The sequence below is a fragment of the Sitodiplosis mosellana genome, unplaced genomic scaffold (assembly GCF_009176505.1).
Source record: "Sitodiplosis mosellana isolate CC-2019 unplaced genomic scaffold, AAFC_SMos_1.0 Smas_scaffold_2, whole genome shotgun sequence".
Classification (NCBI taxonomy): Eukaryota; Metazoa; Arthropoda; class Insecta; order Diptera; family Cecidomyiidae; genus Sitodiplosis; species Sitodiplosis mosellana.
Window position 1 is genome coordinate 5,681,843 of NW_022595245.1, and position 23,572 is coordinate 5,705,414.

Consider the following 23,572-nt stretch of genomic DNA (forward strand, 5'->3'; position numbering starts at 1 on the left):
GATGAAGAAGAGGAGGTCAAACCGACACCAGCCAAACAAGCTAAAGTTACACCAGCAAAGCAAAACGGTAAAGCTGCTCCAAAGGCTGTTGCCGCTGCTGAAAGCAGCAGTGAAGAGGACTCTGATTCAGATGAAGAAGAAGAGGAGGTCAAACCGACACCAGTTAAGCAAACACCAGCCAAGCAAACACCAGCCAAGCAAACTAAAGCCGCTCCAGTGAAACAAAACGCAAAGGCTGCTGCTAAAGCTGAAGAAAGTAGCGAAGAGGACTCTGACGACGATGATGATAGCGAAGAGGAAGAAGAAAAACCAAAACCAAAACCAACACCAGCTAAACAAGCTAAAGTTGTGCCAGCCAAAAATGGTAAAGCTGCAGCTAAAGTCGAAAGTGAGGACGAGTCCGATAGCGACGAAGACGACGATGACGATGATGAGGAAGAAGAAGCTCCTGTTAAAAAAGGTATTATGGTTTATTTTGTACTTTTTTTATATTTTGTCGATATCTTTCATTACCATCGATTTTAAACTATCTGTTTCGTTAAGCTGACTGTTTCAAGAACCTATTTCCACCTATTTTAAACAATTTTTTCTTGGATTATTGTCTCGATTCGAAGGAATTTCATTTTTTACAATTGTATGAACACAACTTTTTCTCCCGAATTCTTTGTGTGTACAGTTTTACGTAACATATTTCGACTTTTTCAGAAAAACTGTTTTTTTATCGAAATTTGATATTGATATTTTGAGGTTTTAAAACTAGATCTTGTTTAGTTTCTCATGACAAATTTTGTGGTGGTTTCAGTTCTCATTTATGATAAGCCGTTTTGAAAAAATGACTAGTTATTAACGAAAATATGTTAATAATATGTTATTAAGATTTTATCTTAATGACGAGCATTGACCAGTCAATTTTTTTAAAACGCTTCATGGAACCTTCAAACTGAAACCACCACCAAATTCTTCATGAAAAACTGAACAAAATCCAATTGTAAAACCTCAAAATTTCAAAATCGAATTTCGATAAAAAACAGTTTTTCTGAAAAAGTCGAAATATGTTACGTAAAACTGTATTTGTGTGTATCAACAATTTGAATCATTTTGGTCGGGGTATATTTTTAGCACTACATGAAATGTAGAGCTACTAATCTGCTTTTTTTTTCTAGATACTTTTTGAGTGTTGAAACAAATTATGGTGAATTTGAATTTTATGCTCATATTATTTATTTAATTTAAAGCAAAGGCAGTATATTTCAAAAAAGAAATAAAACCAAGATCTTGTGATTCATTTTGAAAATGAATATATTACTTCAAAGTTACTTTGATGAAATGCATTTCATGTAGTGCGCCAAAAAATAGTTTGTTGTGAAGCAACAAAATAGATTAAATAACTAAAACTCTTTTTGTCTCAAGTGCTCACTCTTGTGTTTTCATTTCATGGAGTTTATTTGCATGTAAATTTTTTCCCTCGAAATGTTCAATTTCAAACAAATGCTTAGTTCTGTAAATCAAATCACATCATTATTGTTATATTAGTGTGCTGTATGTATGTTTCGAATGTATGTTCTGGTATTTTAAAGTAAAATTTCCAATTTTCTTCGAATTGCATAGGTACGCCAGCTGCTAAGGCCAAAAAAGAGAGTAGCGACGATGACAGCAGCGATGATGACGAAGAGGAATCACCAGTTCAAGCTGTTGTCAACAAGAAATCAGCACCAGCCGCCAAGAAACCGGCCAAGGAAGAATCGGACGATTCCGATGAGTCAGACAGTGACGATGAGCCAGCCGAAGAGGAGCCAATTCAGAAGAAACCAACCAAGGCAGCTGCAAAGGATGACAACAATCCATTCGGTAAGGGAACCAAACGTAAGGCAAACGATAACAATGACCGTGCACCACAGAATAAATTCAACAAGGGAGGTGATGGCAACCGCCAAACCACTTGTTATAACTGCAACGAAACTGGCCACATGAGCCGTGAATGTCCAACAAAAAAGGGACCAGGCAAATGTTTCAATTGCAATGAAGAAGGTCACATGAGCCGTGAATGCCCAACAAAGAAACAAGGTGGAGGTAACACCACTTGTTATAATTGCAATGAAACGGGCCACATGAGCCGTGAATGTCCATCGAAGAGACAAGGTGGCGGTAACACCACTTGTTATAATTGCAATGAAACGGGCCATATGAGCCGTGAATGCCCACAGAAAAAAGGCCCTGGTAAATGTTTCGCATGCGGAGAAGAAGGTCACATGTCACGGGAATGCCCCACAAAATCATCAGAGGAAAAAGTTTGTTTCGGCTGCCGTCAACCAGGACACATGTCCCGCGATTGCCCAACTGGCCAGAAGAGTAAGGGTTGCCTGAAATGCGGCTCTGAAGAACACACATACAGACAATGCACACAAGAAGGAGACAAATTCGCTTTTGCCGACTGTTTTGTGTGTAAAGAAAAGGTTAGACTCAGACAATTTTCATTGAACTCGTACGAACACATTGTATTTTTAATTTCGGTTGAGCAAAACATATTGAAATGATCAATTCTTTGTACTCAAAGTTGTTGATTCTTGGATTTTTGAAAGAAATTTTCTTTTGCAAATTCAACACATACTAATTAAAATGGTTTTTCGTATTATTCAGGGTCACATTTCAAACCAATGCCCACAGAGACAAGGTGGTTTCCAAGGCGGCAAAGGAGGTGGCTTCAATAAAGGAGGCAATAAGGGTGGATTCAACAAAGGAGGCTTCAACAAAAACGGTGGTGGCAAACCTGGCGGCTTCAATAAATTCAGCAAAGACAGCGCACCTAAAGCGGGTGGCAAAGTGACAAAATTCGATGATTAGACAATATAGAGTGTATATTAGATGATTTTATTGTATGCGAAATTACAATTTACTAATTTAAGTTTATTCACTTTATTCGATTAAGCGAAACTTTCTGAAATATTTTCAACAAATAACAACAAACACATTTTACTATTATTGAATCAAAACCACCGACTAAATATGGTATCGTGGTGGACGCAAGTAAAGAAAATTAAGGCATAAAATAACCGCAAATATAATCATAATAATCAATTTAACCATATTCAATGAAGGAACGAACGTTTTAACAACACAAACCATTGTGTTTTCCCAGTCTGAATGTTTTGCAAACGTTTAAGCTGTGCGAACGCTTTGACTCATATGTTATTTTATCCACAATATTCAATAAATAAATATTGCAACTTATTCAACAGAAACATGCATTTCTCATTCATTTTTAATGTTGTAAACTTATTTCAATCAGCTTTTGAAACTCACCTGCTTCATCCACCTGTATATCATTGACGAAAGAAATGCTACCAAAGAAAAGACTTCCATTTGCATTTCCATCGCAAAAAAAAGTTTATTTTTCACATGTTCAATACAATAGATTACATGAATTGTTACGAATATTTCCAAAGCTGGCAAACAAATACGGTAAAATTCCGATAATAATTAGCTACGAAAATCATTGTCCAAATTTGGAATTTCAATCAACAAAAATACTAATCGAACTAAAACAATGTGTTGGTTTTTGTTTGAATTTGGCTAAAACAGTTTTCCCCGGCAAAAGGAACCCAAAATTGTGAACTAAATCATTTAAACTAAATGAACAAGGCTCAAATGTTTTATTTTTGCACTACAAAAAGAGAAATGACCTTGAGAGTTGAATTGACTCTTTTATCATTCTTATATTCCAAAGAAAAAAAACTAATCAATACTGAACACAAATGTCACTAGCTATTCTTAACACTGAATTTATGCATAATTTATTCCATGCGACACACAAATTGTTCGGTGTTTCAATACTCTCAATAATTTATGTTTCGTTTTATTTTTTGGTGTGTTTGTGTGACATGCATCATAGTCAATTTAATCGCTGTAAAACAATAGCTCAAACGTTTAAAATAATTGTTCTCCTTAAATATTCGATAATGTTCGTTTAGAACACCAATTTATCTGTAAATTTTCCCTTAATTTCTGAAGTTTTTCAATTTTTTTTCCCAGTAGAAAAAAAAACATTTCACTTATCGCATAGTTTGTTACAACTGTTTAACTCTCATTTGAGAAATACTTACACATAAAGAAGAAAAACTTGAATTTTGCTGCCCATTTTGGTGGGCAGTTATGAAACCTATACCTTATCATATTTTACTATCCGACATTTACTCAACACAATTCCAAATGTCCAATGACGACAGTTGTTCATCATCATCATCGAAATCCTCGTCGATTGAATACTTTGAGCACTTGTGAGTACGTGTATTTGCATTGCACTGAATGAATTTTTCGCCACAAATATCGCAAAATGTTGGATTATCATCGATAAAATCCAGCATCACGTCTCGATTATTCTCTTCATCGTCTCCAAATAAATCGTCATCGGCATCGTGACCGAATCCGACATCAATGTAGGATCGTTTGGGTTGTTGTAGTTCGGCCGTTGTATGTGATTTCATGTGAACTTTTAACGAGCCACTGCGATTGAAGCTACGATCACAGACCGGACAATCGAAGGACTCGTTTTCCGTATGCAATACCATGTGAACCGTAAGACTTTTGGATAGGCGAAAACTTTTGCCGCAAACCGAGCACCGGAACGGTTTTTCACGTTTATGAATTCGTTTGTGCACATTAAAATTGCCCAAGTTACTGAATCGCTTATCGCAAACGTCACACTTGAACTTTTCACACGGTTGACACTTGGTGTGACTTTTGCCACACACATTGCACGGCGATTTATTTTCGAGCAACGTCAATTTGATGACATCATCAAAGGTGATCTCATCCGTAACTGCGGCCATTTCTGCATCTAAACTCGTCACTGGCGGCAGAGTCGGTGGTTCGATGGTTGTGACCGGAATGGTTGGTGCTGAGATTTGGGTCACTTGAATCGATTGTGGCGTATCATTGACCACAATACGATTGTGAACCAATGCATGGGCAGTACGTTCTTGCTCCGAATTGAAGTGTTCATCGCAAATGTAGCACTTGATTTGTGGCATCAGTTGAACAATTTGGGGCTCTTCAGGCTTAACCATAACGATGACTTCTTTGAGATTGACCGCCTTCTTCTCCTCCTTCTGCTGCGACGTGTGCACCGATTCGTGGTCTTTCAATTCACTCGGGGTGACAAACATTTTTTCGCATTGTTGGCATTTGTACACCGGTTGCAATGTGACCGGCATCGACCCAACAGTGGTTGTGACCGTTGTTTGTGGCGAATCATTCGATGTGGTCGATGTAATTGTAACGGTATTCGGCAACGTATCAAAGCTACCGCTCGTCGGATGGGATTTCATGTGCTGACTCAACACCGTTGCACGACTGTAGCTCTTATTGCAAATCTTACACGTGAACGGCTTATCCTGACGATGAACAATCATATGCTCCGTCAAGTGGCGATACACATCAAAGGCCTGCCCACACACCTCACATTTAAATATTTGATTACCTGTATGAACCTGTTGAAAACGGAGAACGGAATAAATTATTTTTCTTTTCATAAAAGTCTCCCAAATAAAGGAGAAGCAATGAATCGATTAGGTTGCAAAAAAATTACCTTTTCATGAGCATTTAATGTGGATTGTCGTGAGAATTTCTTTCCACACACGTTGCATTGAAACGGCTTTTCCCCACTATGAGTGCGAATGTGCCGGCGACAATTGTACACATTCGTGAAGGTCTTCTGGCAAAAGAAGCAAACATTTGTATTGCAATTGGCCGCTATAAGATTGAAATCATTCGTCGATTCAACGGCCATATTCGGCACATTCACTGTTGTTGTTTTGACGCTGTTCGAAGTGCCGCTCGCGATAATTGTTGTCTGATTTGCTACGGTCACCTTCGAATTCAATGTATAATTCAGTTGGGCCACTGCTTCAACCATCTGAAAGAAAAAACGGAAAAAACGTAAATTCTCAATTATTCAACAGTTTTTGTGAAGTTGTGACATACACGCGTGTATCTGCAGTAATTGTGGTTCGTTTTGGTTTGTTACTCTTTTTTTTAAATGAATTTTGTGGGAAAATTGAACATATGGCTGGATACAGCTGAACTCTATGGAAAAATTGTAATAAAATAAATAGGGATGTATTGTTCCATTGTGTGACACGTTTTTATTGTCTTTCTTTCCGTCAATTCAAAAGAAAAATTGAGTCGAGCTTATGCTCCCTCGATGTATATTTTTCTTGAAATGTCATCAGTTAATAATCTTTGACCAAGGATTGAATTACTTTGATTACACATATGATGGTTGGCGTCTTCAATGTAACTTTTTACATTCGAATTGTTGATCGTAATAATTTATGCATAAATTTCTATATATGGTGACTTAAAGGCTACCATTAAATATTCTCAGCTCCATCATTAATGGCCCACAAATTTTCGGTTATTATGTGGTCGCTTATTTTTCTTCGAAATAATTGTATTCTATTTTTGAGCAGCAGCAATAGCACGGAAAAATCAATAAATTTTTAAATGAAATCTAAAATTCCGTGATTTGTGTCTCCGTTGAATGCGAAGAATTGAAGAGGAAACGAAATGTTTCGTTGTATGCTAGAAAATGATGTAAGCATGTTCATGTATTGATGCGAATTGAGATGCGATGCGATGCGATGTAACGATGAACCGAAGTGAGTGAAGGAAGTTGAAACAGGAAAATGTGGAAAGGAAATTCATCAAACAAATGCCAATGTACTCGTTTGTCAGCACACATATATTGCACATCCATTCCAAGGAGCATATATATTTATTTGATAGAAAAAAAAACATGTATATGTATGAACTGACGACGCTTTGCTGTGATACTAATGGCTATTCGTCGGAGAAAAAATTGCCTCGAGTTAAATCTCCATTGACGTCGACAAGTTTCTCTGTGATTTGATTCTTTGTATTTCCGTTTTTTGTTTCTGCCAGTTATGCTTGTAGTTTGGGAGACTTTTGGTCTGGAAAAAGCATTTTCTAAACTATAGCTCATGCGAGTTTCTAAATATGTACATGGAACAATGGAAAATTTGTCAATTTTGAGAAAGAAACAAGTTTTCAATGAAAATGTCATGTTTCAATTATTAAAACTTCCGTTATTCTCATGCTGAAGGATATCAAAAAAGTATGAAAATAAAATTGCCTCGATTTCACTATACAAAAAACAACAACAACCAAAGCTAATCACAACACCGCGGGCTCCACATCGCTTGCCGAAATACGACAAAAAATCGATAAGCTAGTCATTAGAATGGAGGTATCGATTTTTTGGTACGCTGTGAATGACAACATTCAACCTTGTTCGCTTGCATTTAATTTTGCTGTTCCAGTTCCCTTTACATGTGCATTAACTATTCATGGCAGGCTGGCATATTTACTTACATTGAATCACTTTTAATCGCTGTGGTCCCAGTGTTTGTTGTGTACATACAAAGTGTGATTTTTCCGGAAACAAAAGTAAAATTTGCTTGATCGCGAATGTTGTAAATCTTTTTTTGGTGGTCACTTAAGATGCTTTCGTATAAATTCTCTAGAGACACATCTAAATTCGAAACGCAGCCATTACAATCAACAAAACAATTCGATCCCACAAAAATTCTGATTTCCAACCACAATTCGATGGAGCACTATCATTTCACTTTTCAATGAATCGAAAATGAAAATTCAAAAGTGAAAAACCAAAGTAACAACAACCAAATCACTTTTTCACAAATCAAACTAATGCCAAATGTTTAACAATCCGCGACGCGATGACCACGGCACAGACGAAATGTTCGAAAGAATACTGAACTGGAACCAAGCGAATGGAAACAATTCCATCGAATGCCGTTTGATATGTCGCCGTTTTTTGTCTATTATCGAGTTTTTCCCTTATGGTTGTGGTGCGCATATGCGCGTACCGTTGATAAAGACACGAACAATGTAAATTAAACACTCCCCCACTCGCTTGATTGCACACACCATCACAAATGCGATCAAAAACTGGACAATTCCTATTGATAATAATGCTTCGTAGACTGAGAAATGCCTGTTATTATTTCAATTCTTGAATATTATTGTTTGAATTTAATAGAAAAAAAAACGAACACACAACAATGGGTTCAGGAGCAATGCGAAAGAATTTCAAAACAAAAACCAATCTTATAACGTTAAGCAAAGACACAAACCATATTCAAGTGTTCTGATTGGGACCGGCATTCGAATTCAATGCAAAACAATGGATTTTGCTCGGTGGTTCTGAGTCAAGAGACAGATACCAGTATAAAGTTGTAGTTGAAAAGTGAGAGCGAAAGTTGTTCATCAACTAAAAAGTTATCATGAAATTAATGCCAAATATTTTCATCCTCAATCATTTACCGAAATCAAAATTTTCCCCTTAAAATCGCATTTTCCCATTTGAAACGTTGCTTTTTTTTTTTTCTTTTGTTGCTTAGCGTTTCAGTTCAGTGCATCAAAATGAAGCCGATACACACAAACATTCGAAATATTGACAAGTCGCTCTTGGTTTTCTTGGTGTGCTTCGGTATATTTGTCAACAATTTCAGGCTGCTGTCAGTGTGCTACATACACGTAGTGCATATTACTGACAGTGCGAGTGTGTGTGCGAAAGTATTTTAGCTGCGACTTTCTTTTCACTCATTCGTCGACCATCATTACAGTGTTTGTCATCGTAATAACATTTAGCCGCTACCGATTAGAATATTTTTCTTTCTTAATTTGTTCATTTTCGTTTGAGAAATTCTTGTCATATTTGTCTGTAAGTTAATTGGTTTGGGTGCATGCGAATAAAACCAAAATTCTCTCGTTTTGCATTGGCATAAAATCATTTTGGTTGATTTTCTTTTGATTTCAGTAGACATTTAATCATAACCTAAATAGTACTAACCGATTTCGAAAGTGTTCCACATAAACGAGCGATAAAAAAAATGGCAAGTGTACGATTTTTTCGGGCAGCAACTCTACTTACAAAAACGCAAACATGTTTTCTGAAAATCAATCCAACAGGTAAGAATGAACTCGAATAAAAATACACTTCAATTTGGATGGAATTAGGTTCAATTTTCGCATGATAATCATCACTTGAATTCAAGTCCAGAGTACAGTCTAGTCAGACACACTCACACATTTGCATCACAAATATTACAACATAATGTATCGCACGAACGACCAAATGAGAGAGAATAGCGTATATATGTTTTAAAACGAAGAGAAAAAATGTTCGACTTTGATGCAAACCTGTGTGATTGGACTTTGAACTTCATATTTTTATTTGTGCTTGTGATTTTTCTCATGTTTTCCCAATCAATATGACGTAAGAGCGAATTTTCTTTCGCACCGTCAAAATAAAATATTTTCGACTGAGAACGGGGAACGAAAGAAACAAAGAAAGAGAGATGAAAAAATTGTAATTTCAAGTATCATGTTAAAATTGATATTGCACACCGTTACAATGTACTAGAAGTGTGTGCGTGTGCAAATCAGTAATTCAAATTCCGTGCTCTTGACTTTTCAGTTGCTGTCGGTGTAAACAAGCGTTACTTAGCATCTGATGCGGCGTCGGGTCAATACATCAAAACGAAAAATGTTGACGGTGTGCTCGTTGCCACTTTGGATGCCCCAAATGCGAAGGTTAATTCCTTGGGAGCCGAGATGCAGGCGGAATTTGTCAAGATTTTGCAAGAAATCGAAACGAATCCAAGCGTCACCGCTGCGGTTATCACTTCAGCGAAGCCAGGCTGCTTCGTTGCCGGTGCTGACATTTCAATGCTGGAGAAATGTAAAACAGCCGCCGACGCAACGAAAATCTCACACGACGGACAAATTTTGTTTGAACGGCTTGAAAAAAGTTCAAAACCCGTTGTAGCAGCGATAAATGGCGTTTGCTTGGGTGGCGGTTTGGAATTAGCCTTGGCATGTCAATATCGTATTGCAACGAAAGACAAGAAAACTTCCCTTGGATTGCCAGAAGTTATGCTTGGTTTGTTGCCAGGAGCTGGAGGTACTCAACGTTTACCAAAACTCACATCGGTTCCGACTGCTTTGGATTTGGCTTTGACAGGGAAATCATTGAAAGCCGACAAAGCAAAGAAATTGGGACTCGTCGACTTGTTGGTCGCTCCTCTTGGCCCAGGAATTAAATCAGCCGAAGAAAACACCATTGAGTATTTGGAACAAACCGCCATTCAAGCAGCTAAGGATTTGGCCAGTGGCAAATTGAAGGTAGGTCACGAGTCGCTTTTCAAGTAAGAGTAAACGGTTTGTCATCTTTTATCAATTGAACATTTCAAAAATTTATTTGTCTTTTTATTCAGGTGGACCGTTCGAAGAAGGGACTCGTTGCCAAACTCACCGAAACCGCAATCGGTATTGAATTCATTCGCAATTATATTTTCAAAAAAGCCACAGATCAAGTTATGAAATTGTCCGGCGGTTTGTATCCAGCACCATTGAAAGTGAGTCAGAAATTGTTCAATTTTTCTTTAGAAATAAAAAGTTTTACGAGCGTAAAACGGACTTTTCCGCACGTTTTATATGCTTACAGGTCAATAAAATACATTTGAATGAAAAAAATGAGATAAAAGATAATGGCCAGCATATTATAACACCATCATATTTAATGACAGCTGACCGCAAAAAAGAGCCAAAGTAATCATGTAAAATGACCCATAAAGTATATTTTTAAATGAAAAAAAGTTGAAAATAAAAATTAAAAAGAAGACCATCATGGTTGACCAATCATTTAACACGGCTAACGATAAGAAAATGATATAAAAAACCAGAAAATGCATTTTGAAATGAAAAAAGTTGAAAAAAAAGTTGAAAAAAAAATTCAAAAAAAAATTCAAAAAAAAATTCAAAAAAAGTCAATCATGGTCGGCCATCGTGTTATAAATCATTTAACACGGATTAACATGATAAAATCGTGTTAAAACAAATCAAAAATCCGTTCTATGATAACAAATAAAAAAAAAAATTCAAAAAAATCCAAGGGTGAAATTCTATGTCATCCGAAAATTACCAGATGAACTAGTCCAATTTGGCCCAACTTTTGATACATCCAAGGTATTTACTAATAGTGACTCCTGGCCAAATTTGAGCGAAATCGTTTAAGCGGTTCGAAAGTTATCGTGGACACAACCAAAAATCGTAGTTTTTGGGCCATCATGGTCGGCCATCGTGTTATAAACCATTTGACACTGCCTATTAATATTATAAAACTATGTGAGAACGATACAACAATCCACTCTAGGTTGATGAAAAAAGACATTTTTTTTCGACATAATCCAAGGGGGGACCCTTGGGTGGTTTTCTATGATGTCCCAAAAGTACCAGATGAACTGGTCCAATTTGGCCCAACTTTTGATACATCCAAGATATTTACTAATTGTGACTCCTGGCCAAATTTGAGCGAAATCGAAAGTTATCGTGGACACAACAAAAATTAGCACACTTTTTATCACGTCGATCGCTATACTTTTCTCACACACTTCGTGTGCGGAAAAGTAAAAATAGCAATTCCAAATGTTTCACATCAAAATCAAAGTGAAAATTTTGTTCAAAAAAAAAAATTTATTCTCGTAGATCCTCGATGTAATTCGTACTGGCGTTGAAAAGGGTCCAAAAGCTGGTTATGAAGCTGAACGTAACGGTTTCGGTGAACTGTCGGCCACGCCACAATCAAAGGGTTTAATTGGATTATTCCGTGGTCAAACTGAGTGCAAAAAGAATCGTTTTGGCAATCCACCAAATCCAGCCAAGACAATTGGCGTTCTCGGAGCTGGTCTTATGGGTGCAGGTAAGAACAAAAACCAATAAATTCCTTTCAACACGGCCTAAAACACGTTTTTCGTCTTCCAATTGGCAGGTATTGTTCAAGTGAGCATTGACAAGGGATACAATGTTGTTTTGAAGGATACAAACAATGCTGGTTTGAGTCGTGGTATTGGACAAATTCAAAAAGGATTTGAAACAGCCGTCAAGCGACGCCGTATAACCGCCATTCAGCGCGATCAGTTCTTGTCTAATCTCGAAACTACACTAAATTACGATTCATTCAAGAATGCTGATATGGTGATTGAAGCTGTCTTCGAGAACATTGACATCAAACACAAAGTAATTAAGGAAATTGAATCGGTTGTACCGAAGCATTGTGTCGTTGCAACAAACACGAGTGCTATTCCAATTACCAAGATCGCCGCCGGTAGCTCACGACCCGAACAGGTTATTGGCATGCACTATTTCTCACCAGTCGATAAAATGCAATTGCTCGAAATCATCACACATCCAAAGACCTCAAAAGAAACCATCCAATCAGCTGTTCAAGTTGGTTTGAAACAAGGCAAAGTTGTCATCACAGTTGGCGATGGCCCAGGTTTCTACACAACACGTATTTTGTCGACCATGTTGTCAGAAGCCATTCGTGTGCTGCAAGAGGGTGTCGTTGATCCGAAAGAATTGGATCGTTTGAGTAAAAAATTCGGTTTCCCAGTGGGTTTGGCCACATTGGCCGATGAAGTCGGTATTGATGTCGGATCCCATATTTCCGTTGACTTGTCCAAAGCATTCGGTGAACGATTTGCCGGTGGTAACATCGGTGTGATGGAAGATTTCGTCAAGGCTGGTTACATGGGACGTAAATCGGGCAAAGGTCTATTCATCTATGAAGGCAAATCGAAGAACCGTGAACTCAATCAAGGTGCTTTGGAAATTCTGAAGCAGAAGTACCAACTCACTCCAAAAGGCGCTGACTCAATCGAAGACATTCAGTTGCGATTGGTTTCAAGGTAACTTACGATTTTTGTCAAGATTTTGATTCATTTTAGTTTTGTATATTTTCAAATGATTTTAACGGCTTCTATTCAAATCGAATCGAATCGAATCGAATTGAATCGTGAATCGAAATAATTTGCTTGATTTTTTCCAAATTGTTTTTATTCATGCACATCAAATGAATGATTGACTCTTAAATTCCAATTCATTTAATTCCCTTTTCGCTTTTAGATTCGTCAACGAAGCAGTTTTGTGTTTGGAAGAGAAGATTTTGCACAGCCCATTGGAAGGTGATGTTGGTGCAGTGTTTGGCTTGGGTTTCCCACCATTCACCGGTGGTCCATTCCGTTGGGTTGATCAGTATTCGGCCAGCAAACTAGTCGACAAAATGCGTGCATACGCCGACTTGTACGGAGCACCTTTCCAACCATCTCAAACACTGTTGGATATGGCCAAAGATTCATCCAAGAAGTTCTACAAGCAGAACTAAATTCGTTGAACTTCTTTTCTATTGTTTGTTCCTCTTTTTTATGAAAAAAAAGCATGCTACTTCATTTATCGGTTCCCCCCCCCCCCTCGAAAGACATATTATTGCTTGGTTGTAAACGATCCTTTGCATTTTAATCTGTTACATGAATTTGTTCACAAAATCCAGATGAGAGAAAACAATACAAAACTAAAAAGCTAAAAATAAAAAATGGTAAACTTAAGGCACATTATATGCACTGTTTAATAAAATATTGAAAATAAATTTAGTTTGATATGAAAATAAACAAGCGTTCAGAGGATTTGCTAACAGGGCGATTTCAGGTTCAAGGAAACTTTGATTGGAGGTCAAATTTTTTTGCAGAAGACACTATCACATCATCGTGACTCGGTAGATAAGGGTCATGAAATAACAAATCGATTGCATTGTACATGGAAACTAACGCTTTATTTTTTCATTTATATTTGGCTGAGATAAGGATTATTACAATTTTAGCTGTAGATAAGGTTTGATTACATCAAGCAATAACATGGGATTAAAAGCATTGAATTGGAACTGAAACAGGTGTGTATAATAATCATGAGTATTTTCCACCTGATGGTACAAACAGTTTTTTTTTGTTTCAAACATAAAATAACAATCAAAGTACATCAAAATCGTATATTTGGTTGAGCATATTGTACTTTGTGCGAATCTACTAGAATATTCACAATAAAATCACATCGAAAAAGGTTAATTGAATTACATTTCCAAACTACAAGAGTAAATATATGTGGGGGGGAATATTTAGGACCATCATTTCTCCACCAATCACAACTACGCTACTTCAAATACAATCTACTTCACGATCCAAAAAGAAACCAAAGAACATACAACTCTATGTCCTCTAAATCAAATCGTTTATTTTATTGTCCATCTCGATTGGTATCGTTGTGTGTCTGTTTGGCCGAACAGTTTAATTGAAGTTGGAAGCAAATGGCAACGCATGTTATTTTTCCTTTTCTACTTGACGGCCTTCTCTAAATATGCTTGAAGTTTTGGCCAAATTTCGTCAGTTGTGCGTCCTTCAAACTCATTTAAAATGCCCAATGCACGATAAAAATCGGCCATTGGCTTAATACACTCCTCGTATACTTCCAATCGCTTCCTCACCGTCTCTGGTTTATCATCTTCACGTTGTACTAACTCTTCTCCGGTGATATCATCACGGCCCGGAACTTTTGGCTTGTTAAAGTGTAAATTGTACACACGACCGCTTGGCACATGCACCCATCTGTCTTTCACTCGTTCGATAATCACATCGTGTGGCACGTGCAAATTGATAACCGATTCAACGGGTTGAAAATTCCACAAGTACTCCGCCTGTGCAATCGTTCTCGGAAATCCATCCAACAACCAGGAATCATTACCAATCGCACTAACGCGATTCAGTATGCACTTAATTATCAGGTCATCTGGCACTAATTGACCACTCTGCATGTATTTATTGGCTTCAATTCCCAACGGCGTCTTCATTTTCACATTCTGACGTAACAGATCGCCAGTAGCTGCATATTTAAAATTGAAGCGTTTAATAATACGATCAGAAATTGTACCTTTTCCTGAACCAGGCGCTCCCATTATAATCGCTCGGAATAATTTCAATTTTCTCATTTTGACAACCGTTGAATGATAACTAAACTATCGCAAATGAAAGACAGATAAACCACTTCAATGAAGATGTGTAGACGGAATACGAAAACGTACAATGTGTCGGCGAAGTGCGTTCTCTCAACGAGTCACAAGCAATTCGTGCTACACTTTATCGGTTTTTTGAAGGGCAAACACTGAAAAAAACACAAAATTTATTGTCAAAATGGCCATTTTTTTTGGATCATCATCATTTTAATTGATACACAGAGAAATCACTGTCATCACACAAAAATCAATTTATTTTTAGAATTGAACAGAAAAACACTTACCAAATTCAAAATCGTTTGTATGTGTTTTTTTCACTGTGCTTCTTTGGGTGCGAGAGTTTCAGTTCTATCAATGTATTTACATAAATTCAGAGCTATTCAATGGAATTTTTTTCCATACAGCAAAGACATTTTGACCTAACGAATACACTCCGTGTTATTATCTCTGATAAAAGTGAAGAAAGAAACAACACACAGCAAAAAGGGAGACACACATGCGAACTGACTATGGCAATATGACGTCTTTGTCGTCGGTCGGTCGGTCATGCCATTCCATGAACATTCCAATTTCTTTACATGCTGATAACATACATTTCCAATGTGTTGAGATTCCCACGCAGTTGTCACATGTTGTGACCAAATCAGTAGCATATACAAATGACATGTCTCAACTGATACGTTTTTGTCTCCGGACAAAAATATGAATTTTTCCTGAAAACTTAGCATTTTTCTTGGAATCGAAAGGCTTTTTAATGGAATTTGAATTTTTCTAAATGAAAAACGATTATTTTCCCAGAAAAACACCCAAAAATTGATATAACATTTGAAAATAACACTGATGCGCGCTTGAAGTCACAGTTAATGCAGTAAGTGTCAAATGAACTGTCACATTGACAGTGCTGTCACTTTCCACTGACGGCAAGAACCGAGAGATGTGTGCGCTTTTAGTGTGATATTGAGTACAGCGTCAGTCAAACACTCGTCGTGTAATCAATACATGGTTTTTGTGCAGTTGACAGCTCCGTCAAATAGAAGTAAATGATCAATTTACGTGTTTAATTTGTTGTAGCGCATTTCGGAGATTGAATTGTACTTCAGAATACAACAAACGTTGGACAAACCAATTTTCTTTCATATTTCAGGTAAATCAAATAAAAATTCACCATATATTTTATACCCAGACCGTCTCGTATTGTGATGAATCGTACTGTCGTCATGTGTTTTGTATCTTATTCATGTAGAACAACATCCATCGGCCATTTTTAATTTTTTTTTTTTCAGGCGCACTTATTTTTCTCGTATCATAAGTTTGTGTTTCATTCTATTTACGGGGAAACCAGTTCGTGTCTTTTTTCTCGGTGATAGTTAAATTTTGAACGTTGATATCGATAATATTATCTGTAAAACGACGACGGTACGATTATATATTCGTGCCGAATTGGGTGTGTTGTTCAAACTAAAAACGACATAGAAAGCGATTTGGATGTGTGTGAACGCCGACAATTGAAAAAAAAAATCTCACACCCGATCCGATTATGGTCCGCATTTTTTTCTATACTGATAAATCATGTATAGACATGACTAACAGTAATCGGACATACAATAGTCGCATGTCTCACTCTCAGTTCCAACCACCACCAACACCAACACATCGACAATCATTTTGTGAATTTATTTAACATCGGCGCAAACAAAATGTTTTTCGTCGTGGAATAGTGTATAAAATGATGAATGCACGATTTTTAAGTAATGATTACGATAAACCATTTGTGTAAATAATAATATTTGGTTATGTGTCGAAATTCCATTGGTCTAATACTGTGTGGTTGCGCTGTTGTCAGCACAATCCAAAGCTAAAAGACATTCAAAATTCATAAAACGTGTTGTTCATCATTGCGCTGTGTGTTCGCTGTGTGTTCGATTTGTTGACAAAAACCCATCAATTTTGCTTACTTTTCTTACTTGATAGCAACAAGAATTCATTTGCAATGTAAATGACACTGAATATACTGCCCCTCAAAAACCAAAAAAAAGAGAAAATAAACAGCACACAAACGCTTCGTTCGATAAATGATCTCATCGATGGAGAGAAACAATCAAAGTATGTGTCTGCTCAATTCTGAATGGGTAACCAAATCGATCGAATATCATGGCCAACCATTGCAGAAGGTATGGGAAGGCGAGCATGGCATACAAAGTTTACAAAATATTGGAGTGCGTAATCCCGATTTTACAATGTATCAAACGCGACAGAAGCAATTTGTCTTCCAAGACCGTGCCAAACGTTTAAAAATCCATTCGTTTATTGCAAAAAAAGCAAATGAATTGTTCGCAACCGATCCGGCCAAAGAATGTGCACGCACAAGTGATACAAACATTGCCATCGCCGATGGTGCCACCGCGGCGGCCACAGGTGAGATAACGAGATCATGCACAACAATTTACCATTGTATCAATTTCGAAAACTAGACCCCACACACACACACACACACACACACAACAAAAATTAATGCTGATCCAATCTGATTTTAGGATTGTATGCCGATATGCCACCATTAAATGTGTTTCTGCATGAAAAAGCGAATCGTTCCAATTTGGTGAAGAAAATTTACTCGGTTTGTAGATTGATGCACTACATCGTCTTGACTCACACACGTTAATCGTCTCAACACACATGTTGGCTTTTTGTTCTTTTTGCAGCATCTCAATGTTGGCGATGTAATTTATGGGAAAATTCATAGTTTGCAACCCGGAGGCTGTTTAATTCGCTTGCTATGCACAAATCCGCCAAACTTCCACATTTTCAATGATGTTAAAGCCCGGGTAACAAATTGCAATCTGAATTCCAATCTATGATATTTTTTTTGGTCCATAAAATATAATTCGTCTATATATATGTGTATTTTTTTAGGCATTTTTGCCACATTCACTGCAAGTACCGGCCGTTGATAGCAAGGGCATTTCTCGAAATTACTTGTCAAACGATTTGGTGTGTTGTGAAATAATTGAGGTGAATGAATTGAGCGAGAAATTGGTAGTTGGCATGAAAGGTCAATATTTCGATCGATCAAAAACCAACAATGAAATGGCTGATATCAAATTCGGTTTAACCCAATCGAATCAATTGCCGGAAAAATACAAGTAAGTGCCTTACCTCCCTCCCAGAATTCCGCTTCCAAATCGAGCAGTGATTATTATCAATTTTACTATTCGCTTGATAATCACGCTTTGGTGTTTTTCTTAGCCAATGTCGCATTGGTCGTATATGTATTTATTATGTAGCACAAATGTACAAGCCAATGAGCAAGAGATTGAGAGACAGCTAATAAAAACAAATTTAATGAAAAACAACGCATAAGTTTCGTTTGAACATGACACGAGTAGAAACGAAACTCCAAAAAAAAAAACAAAACAAAACAAAACAATTTAACTGTCAATTGAAACGCTTGTGATAATTTTCCCATGGGAACATTTGAATCGAAAATAAATGAAAACCGTTTTTACATTTGAACGAAAGTCTATGATTTATTTATCTTTAATTTCTAAGTGTCTATTTTCATACCCTATTCACATTCATTTATCGTTCGTATTTTATGCATTGACACCGTTTATTTATTTTCCATCAGTTGGATTACAACTGATTAAACAGTGTCGATATTTTCCATACGTGACGGTTGCTGTGGACAACAAGTACCTAACAGTCGTCTCTTCAATTCCTTTCGTTACAGGTTCGCATCGGAAGTGGTGGGTCGATCATATGAGTCGGTATTAGAAGAATCATCCGGTTTCGATAATCCACGGTCTATCGAACATTTATGTGCATTGGTTGGCTTAGACTCGAATACATTTTATACGAATATGAGTGGTTTACGTGGGAAGTATCCAAACGAGGATTATTCTTCAGAATTGAGGCAATCACAAGCAAGTTCGTGGGCATTTAGGTAGGTCAACAAATATGTTTATTTGAATGGAATGCAATTATTTGCCGTGCAAATTTAATGTGAGCAAAACATGTATGACTGTCGTTTTTCGTAGGTCGGTTGCCGATGGTATTGAGCATTTCAAAGAGGGTCGTCATGCGGAAGCATTTCAATGTTTGAATAAAGCGCTCACCATTGATCCGTGCAATGTTGAAGGATTAGTTGCACGGGGCGCACTCTATGCAAACAATGGTTCATTGAAAAAAGCGGTTGAAGATTTTCAATGTGCATTAAAGATCAATCCAACGCATTCGAATGCCAGAAAGTATATGGGCGAAACATTGGTCGCCCTTGGTCGTAATTATGAAGAAGAAAATTGCCCAGACGAAGCGAAAAAGGCATATCAAGATTGTTTGGCCATTATACCAACTCACGAGGAAGCGAAGAAATCATTGAATTTCTTGTGGAGTAAAGGTAGTGGTTCGTCGAAGCAAATTATCGATATGAATGACTTGGCGTTGCCAGGTAAATTTTTCTGTTTTTCATTTATACATTTTCCGTTCGTTTTCGATTTGATCGGTTGCCATGGTGACGTGAACACATATCAACTACTTTTTTTCTTGTCCAAGTTTCACATCTATAGTTCATACGCATTTGTTTCTTTATCACACTAATCAATTGTTGTTGTTGTTCTTCTTCTGCCATGGACATTTTAGCATTGAATATCAGATCGTCGGATCAGAATCGTGGTGATGTCTCGTCGGCAATTAGTGGTAGCACAAATGCGGATAATCGCAAAGAAAGTAGTAGCTCAAAGAAAAGCAAGAAGAAAAAGACAAAAAGTCGCAAACGACACTCGTCCAGCTCATCGAGTAGTGACAGCAGTGAATCAAGTGATTCGAGCAGTGCTGAATCGTCAAGTAGTAGCGAATCGTCATCATCGTCAGGTAAATTACAGAAACAAAAATCAATATCAATAGAATACTCGTGCGCTGTCCACAATCGATACACAATCATCATCAATAGCAATATCATTCTCATCCTCATTGATTTGGACAATTTTACATCCATATGCTGGATTTGTTCAACTTTCATTCCATCCAATACTTGAAACATATTTTATTTTTATTTTTTAGGTTTGTTCATATTGTTCATAAAAGTCTCGCTAAAAACAAATTTACTAAACAGAAATCGAAAAACAAAACTATTTCGTCAAATTGATTATTTTATTGTCTTCAATCGCACACGCGATATTTTTCCACCCACACACACACACACATACAGTATGGAGTCTGATAAAATCGTATAAACTATCAACTATGAAATACAATTTTCGATTTCGGATTCTATTCGAATGGCGATTCGTTCAACAGACTAAATGATAGAAAATGCCATTTCAGAGCGCTTGCATCATGTACGCACACCGAAAATACGGTTTTCCTTTATACTTTTTTTTAAATAATTCAATTTGACATTTATTTGTTGTTGCATTTCAATTATAATCGTTATTTAAAACATGAAATTCATCCAAATTACAGCATATCGATTGAAATGCCATGGCTTATAGAGTAAAAAATCAAACAGTCGACGCACCCCAAAAAAGTCTGATTTTATTCGAAAAGAAAATGTCTATTGTTTTATTTGCTATGACATTTGCGATGACATCTAATTATGACTTGAATAATAAAGCGAAAGAGAGAAAGAGATGATATCGATTTATACCGGTTTGGGATGATGAAAAAATTGCTCGACACACATGCGATACATGGAATCGAAGCGACCCATAATCGAGACAGAGAAAGAGAAAGAAAAAAAAACATTCATGTCCTTTTTTAGGTTAGCTGCCCCAACAATTTTTAGACACAAAGTGTATCTACGTATCACAATTAGAGTCGGAGAGCCTTTTAGTCGAACTATAAATAGATACCTAATGGATGAAATTGATGAGCTCTATGTATATAATTGAAGCGATGACGAACACCGATAACTCAAAAATAAAAGTACAATTTCCTCTGTACACATCACCAAAATGACCGATGTACAAATAACACAAAAACACATAGTCATTCGATAATTCAGTGCAGCAAATGGCATCAAACAATAAGCGACACTATTTATTGATTCGTTGTACATTGTTCCTAAACCGTTTTTTTGTATTTATTTGAGCCGATCGAGTTCGTACAAGATACAGATGGGATTTAATTTTCCAACATATTTTATTTTAGATTCGGATCGATCGAAGTCACGAAAAAAGAAGAAACGTTCGTCGGAAAAGACGCGTCAACGTTCGATGTCGCCGTTGAGCCGTCGCATGGCTATGTTCAGTGGTGGCGGTGCTGATGGTAATTTGGAATCTGGTCTCGGCGGAAGCAATGCACCATACAATTATCCGCCGCAAATGTTCTCGGGCGCATCTAGCTCAGAGACGGCACCGGTTCAGCCGAACGATTACGATTCGAGAGTTAGCCGATTCTTGGATATGACGCGCGATGAAGACAATTACGAAGAAAAGGTGCGTAAATTCGTAGAGGAAGCATCGAAATACAAGAAAGAACGCAAAAATCAGGAATCGAAGAAGAAAGATCGCAAGAAATCCAAGAAGAATAAGAAGGACAGCAAGAAAAAGAAGAAAGAAAAGAAATCGAAGAGTAGCAAGAAGGAAAAGGAGAAGGACAAGGAAGATGTTATCGATGGCAACGAACTCCGTGAAGCATTGAAGTATGGCACATCTTTTTATCTGCAGGAAATCCTATTGGCACCTGCTTAATTTCGAACACCATTTTCTATTTCAGGCTCATCACCAAATTGCCCATATTTGATATGAACGCAAAGAAATTGACGGACATCGAAATGGTTGAGAAAAGCTTGAATCAGCTCAAAGAAGAGTATGTTTTTAAATTTTATTTTGTGCTTTTTTTTGTTCTGCACCATTTAAAAGAAAATAGATTTGCACTTAGTAGTTGATTAATCACAAACCCAAAAAACCATAGTCCACATTATTTCAGGGAAAAGAAATTATCGAGCGTCGAAAGCAAGCCCGAAGAAAGTGAGAGTAAATGGAAAATGCAAATGTTCCCCAAAGAAAGGTAAGGACAAGCGACATTTCATTAGAACTAAATTGAATGGTGGTTTTAATGGTTTTTCTGCTTTTGATTTAGCAAAAAAGAAGCGCCGGGTTCCAAGTATGCGTTCCCTAATGAAGATGACGACCAAGATGAACCGTTGAATATTCAAAAGCAAACGCCCTATGGTGCTCCGCCAGTTTCGTATCCATCGAAATATGAAACCAACAAACAATTACAAATACCACAACATCCACCAGCTGGCCCATCGGTTCTAGATAAATTCGGTAAGACACTCGACTGGTTTCTCTTTATTAATAAGCATTTTCCAATCGATTTTCTCATTGGACTGACATTTTATTCGGATTTCATAGGTAATTTCCGTCGAGCCGAACAAGCTGATGTATCTGAAAAGCCACCCGAACCACCATCGTACCGATCACGCTCGCACAGCCGTACGCGTAGCAGTCGCTCATGTAAGATAGTCAAAATTTCAATACGCTAAAACATGAATTAACTTGTTATTGTTTATTTACAGACTCACGTTCGCGAAGCCGCTCGCGTAGCTACAGTCGTCGACATCGTTCACGAAGCTATTCACCACGTCGTCGCAGTTATTCGCGCTCGAGAAGCCGCTCAAGCAGCCGCAACCGACGACGCATCGGTGGCTATCAGCATAATAATCGACCTCGTTACTTCAATAACAACCGAGGTGGGTGAAACGTCAAAACAGTTTCAATTTGTCACGTTTTATTTCATTTTTTACTGTTTTTTTCTTAAATTTTGCCAAAATTGCAATCGTTCTTTTAACGCAATAATTTTACAAAATTCTTCGTTCTTCATTCGCAGGAAATCGCTTCAATCGAGGCTTCCAAAATCGTGATTTCCGTAACAATCGAAACCGCTGGAACAACAACAACAATAATCGCAACAATTGGAACAATCGAGGCAACCGTAACAATCGTTGGCGTTCCAGATCTCGTAGTTACTCACGCTCACGAAGCCCATACGATCGTCGTCATGACAGCAATCCACCACCAAAGCCACCATCTCCACCACCACAGGAAAATTTACAAACCAATGATGCTGTCCCAGCACCAAACTAAAAACATACACTACGAATACGAACAGATTCGATTCTCGAATTGAATGCATCGACTTTACAAGTTACTCTAAACCGTTTATCCAATTAACTCTATCCATACTGAAACTTTGAAGAAAGAAAATAACAACATTTTATTTTTTTATTCTGGATGAGCATTTTCGTGAATATCTGATCCGTTTCAATCCATATTTGATTTTGGTGATTTTTAGCTTCAGCATTTTGCGATTTAGAAATAGTCTGAATTAGGATTTCGTTTGGAGCGAAAACAAAAAAAAACAATATTTTTTTATAAAATCATTGTTGCACAAAAAACCAGCTTCACATCGTGGCAATCTAACTTGAATACAAAAAAAAGTATAGCATCATACCGCTATATTCTATCAAAGATTTTAAAAAACCAATCAATAAAATATGTGAGACAAACAAATTGTTGTGGTTTTGTTTTATTATGGCAAGGGAGAGAGTGCAACGTTCACAGTATAGACAGGATTATACAAATTGGTCAAGGTGTAGGGAAAACGAGCGGCACAAAGTATTGAAAA

At 37.1% G+C, this 23,572-nt stretch overlaps 5 protein-coding genes across 11 annotated transcripts in view; 3 read left to right on the plus strand and 2 right to left on the minus strand.

Moving 5' to 3' along the window:
- Positions 1-3,239, plus strand: part of LOC129564794 (nucleolar protein dao-5-like) — a 4,283-nt gene extending 1,044 nt beyond the window's left edge. For both annotated transcript variants that reach the window (XM_055438936.1, XM_055438935.1), the window contains 3 exons: positions 16-460; positions 1,609-2,453; positions 2,638-3,239. In XM_055438936.1, coding sequence (XP_055294911.1) covers positions 16-460; positions 1,609-2,453; positions 2,638-2,841 — 1,494 coding nt within the window. In that variant the 3' untranslated portion in view covers positions 2,842-3,239. The remainder of the gene's footprint in view (positions 1-15; positions 461-1,608; positions 2,454-2,637) is intronic.
- Positions 3,240-3,359: 120 nt separating this feature from the next.
- On the minus strand, positions 3,360-7,835 carry LOC129564795 (zinc finger protein 184-like). Of its 3 annotated transcripts, XM_055438939.1 has the most exons (4): positions 7,390-7,835; positions 5,980-6,081; positions 5,585-5,911; positions 3,360-5,486 (listed from the first exon to the last, which is right to left on the minus strand). In XM_055438939.1, exons 3-4 carry the CDS (start codon positions 5,909-5,911, stop codon positions 4,188-4,190), a joined length of 1,626 nt encoding a protein of 541 aa, XP_055294914.1. In that variant the 5' UTR covers positions 5,980-6,081; positions 7,390-7,835; the 3' UTR covers positions 3,360-4,187. The 3 variants fall into 3 exon arrangements, with proteins under 3 accessions (XP_055294914.1, XP_055294912.1, XP_055294913.1); XM_055438937.1 differs by lacking the exon at positions 5,980-6,081; XM_055438938.1 differs by lacking the exon at positions 7,390-7,835 and having other exon boundaries at positions 5,980-6,830.
- Positions 7,836-8,496: 661 nt separating this feature from the next.
- On the plus strand, positions 8,497-13,550 carry LOC129564797 (trifunctional enzyme subunit alpha, mitochondrial). 2 transcript variants are annotated; one of them, XM_055438945.1, is made up of 7 exons: positions 8,497-8,764; positions 8,864-9,012; positions 9,521-10,227; positions 10,320-10,460; positions 11,590-11,803; positions 11,873-12,791; positions 13,009-13,550. In XM_055438945.1, exons 2-7 carry the CDS (start codon positions 8,934-8,936, stop codon positions 13,265-13,267), a joined length of 2,319 nt encoding a protein of 772 aa, XP_055294920.1. In that variant the 5' UTR covers positions 8,497-8,764; positions 8,864-8,933; the 3' UTR covers positions 13,268-13,550. The 2 variants fall into 2 exon arrangements, with proteins under 2 accessions (XP_055294920.1, XP_055294919.1); XM_055438944.1 differs by having other exon boundaries at positions 8,518-8,764; positions 8,861-9,012.
- Positions 13,551-13,689: 139 nt separating this feature from the next.
- LOC129564798 (GTP:AMP phosphotransferase AK3, mitochondrial) lies at positions 13,690-15,491 on the minus strand. Its single transcript, XM_055438946.1, has 2 exons — positions 15,226-15,491; positions 13,690-15,090 (listed from the first exon to the last, which is right to left on the minus strand). Exon 2 carries the CDS (start codon positions 14,915-14,917, stop codon positions 14,267-14,269), a length of 651 nt encoding a protein of 216 aa, XP_055294921.1. The 5' UTR covers positions 14,918-15,090; positions 15,226-15,491; the 3' UTR covers positions 13,690-14,266.
- A 379-nt stretch (positions 15,492-15,870) lies between these two features.
- On the plus strand, positions 15,871-23,457 carry LOC129564796 (tetratricopeptide repeat protein 14 homolog). 3 transcript variants are annotated; one of them, XM_055438941.1, is made up of 16 exons: positions 15,896-16,085; positions 16,225-16,689; positions 16,913-17,356; positions 17,476-17,558; positions 17,644-17,766; positions 17,855-18,084; positions 18,672-18,884; positions 18,979-19,388; positions 19,580-19,810; positions 21,089-21,581; positions 21,656-21,748; positions 21,854-21,949; positions 22,022-22,212; positions 22,300-22,401; positions 22,464-22,637; positions 22,775-23,457. In XM_055438941.1, the coding sequence occupies exons 3-16, from the start codon at positions 17,014-17,016 to the stop codon at positions 23,029-23,031; spliced, it is 3,039 nt and encodes a 1,012-aa protein (XP_055294916.1). In that variant the 5' UTR covers positions 15,896-16,085; positions 16,225-16,689; positions 16,913-17,013; the 3' UTR covers positions 23,032-23,457. The 3 variants fall into 3 exon arrangements, with proteins under 3 accessions (XP_055294915.1, XP_055294917.1, XP_055294916.1); XM_055438940.1 differs by lacking the exon at positions 16,225-16,689 and having other exon boundaries at positions 15,871-16,085; XM_055438942.1 differs by lacking the exon at positions 16,225-16,689 and having other exon boundaries at positions 15,871-16,085; positions 21,869-21,949.
- Positions 23,458-23,572: the final 115 nt, after the last annotated feature.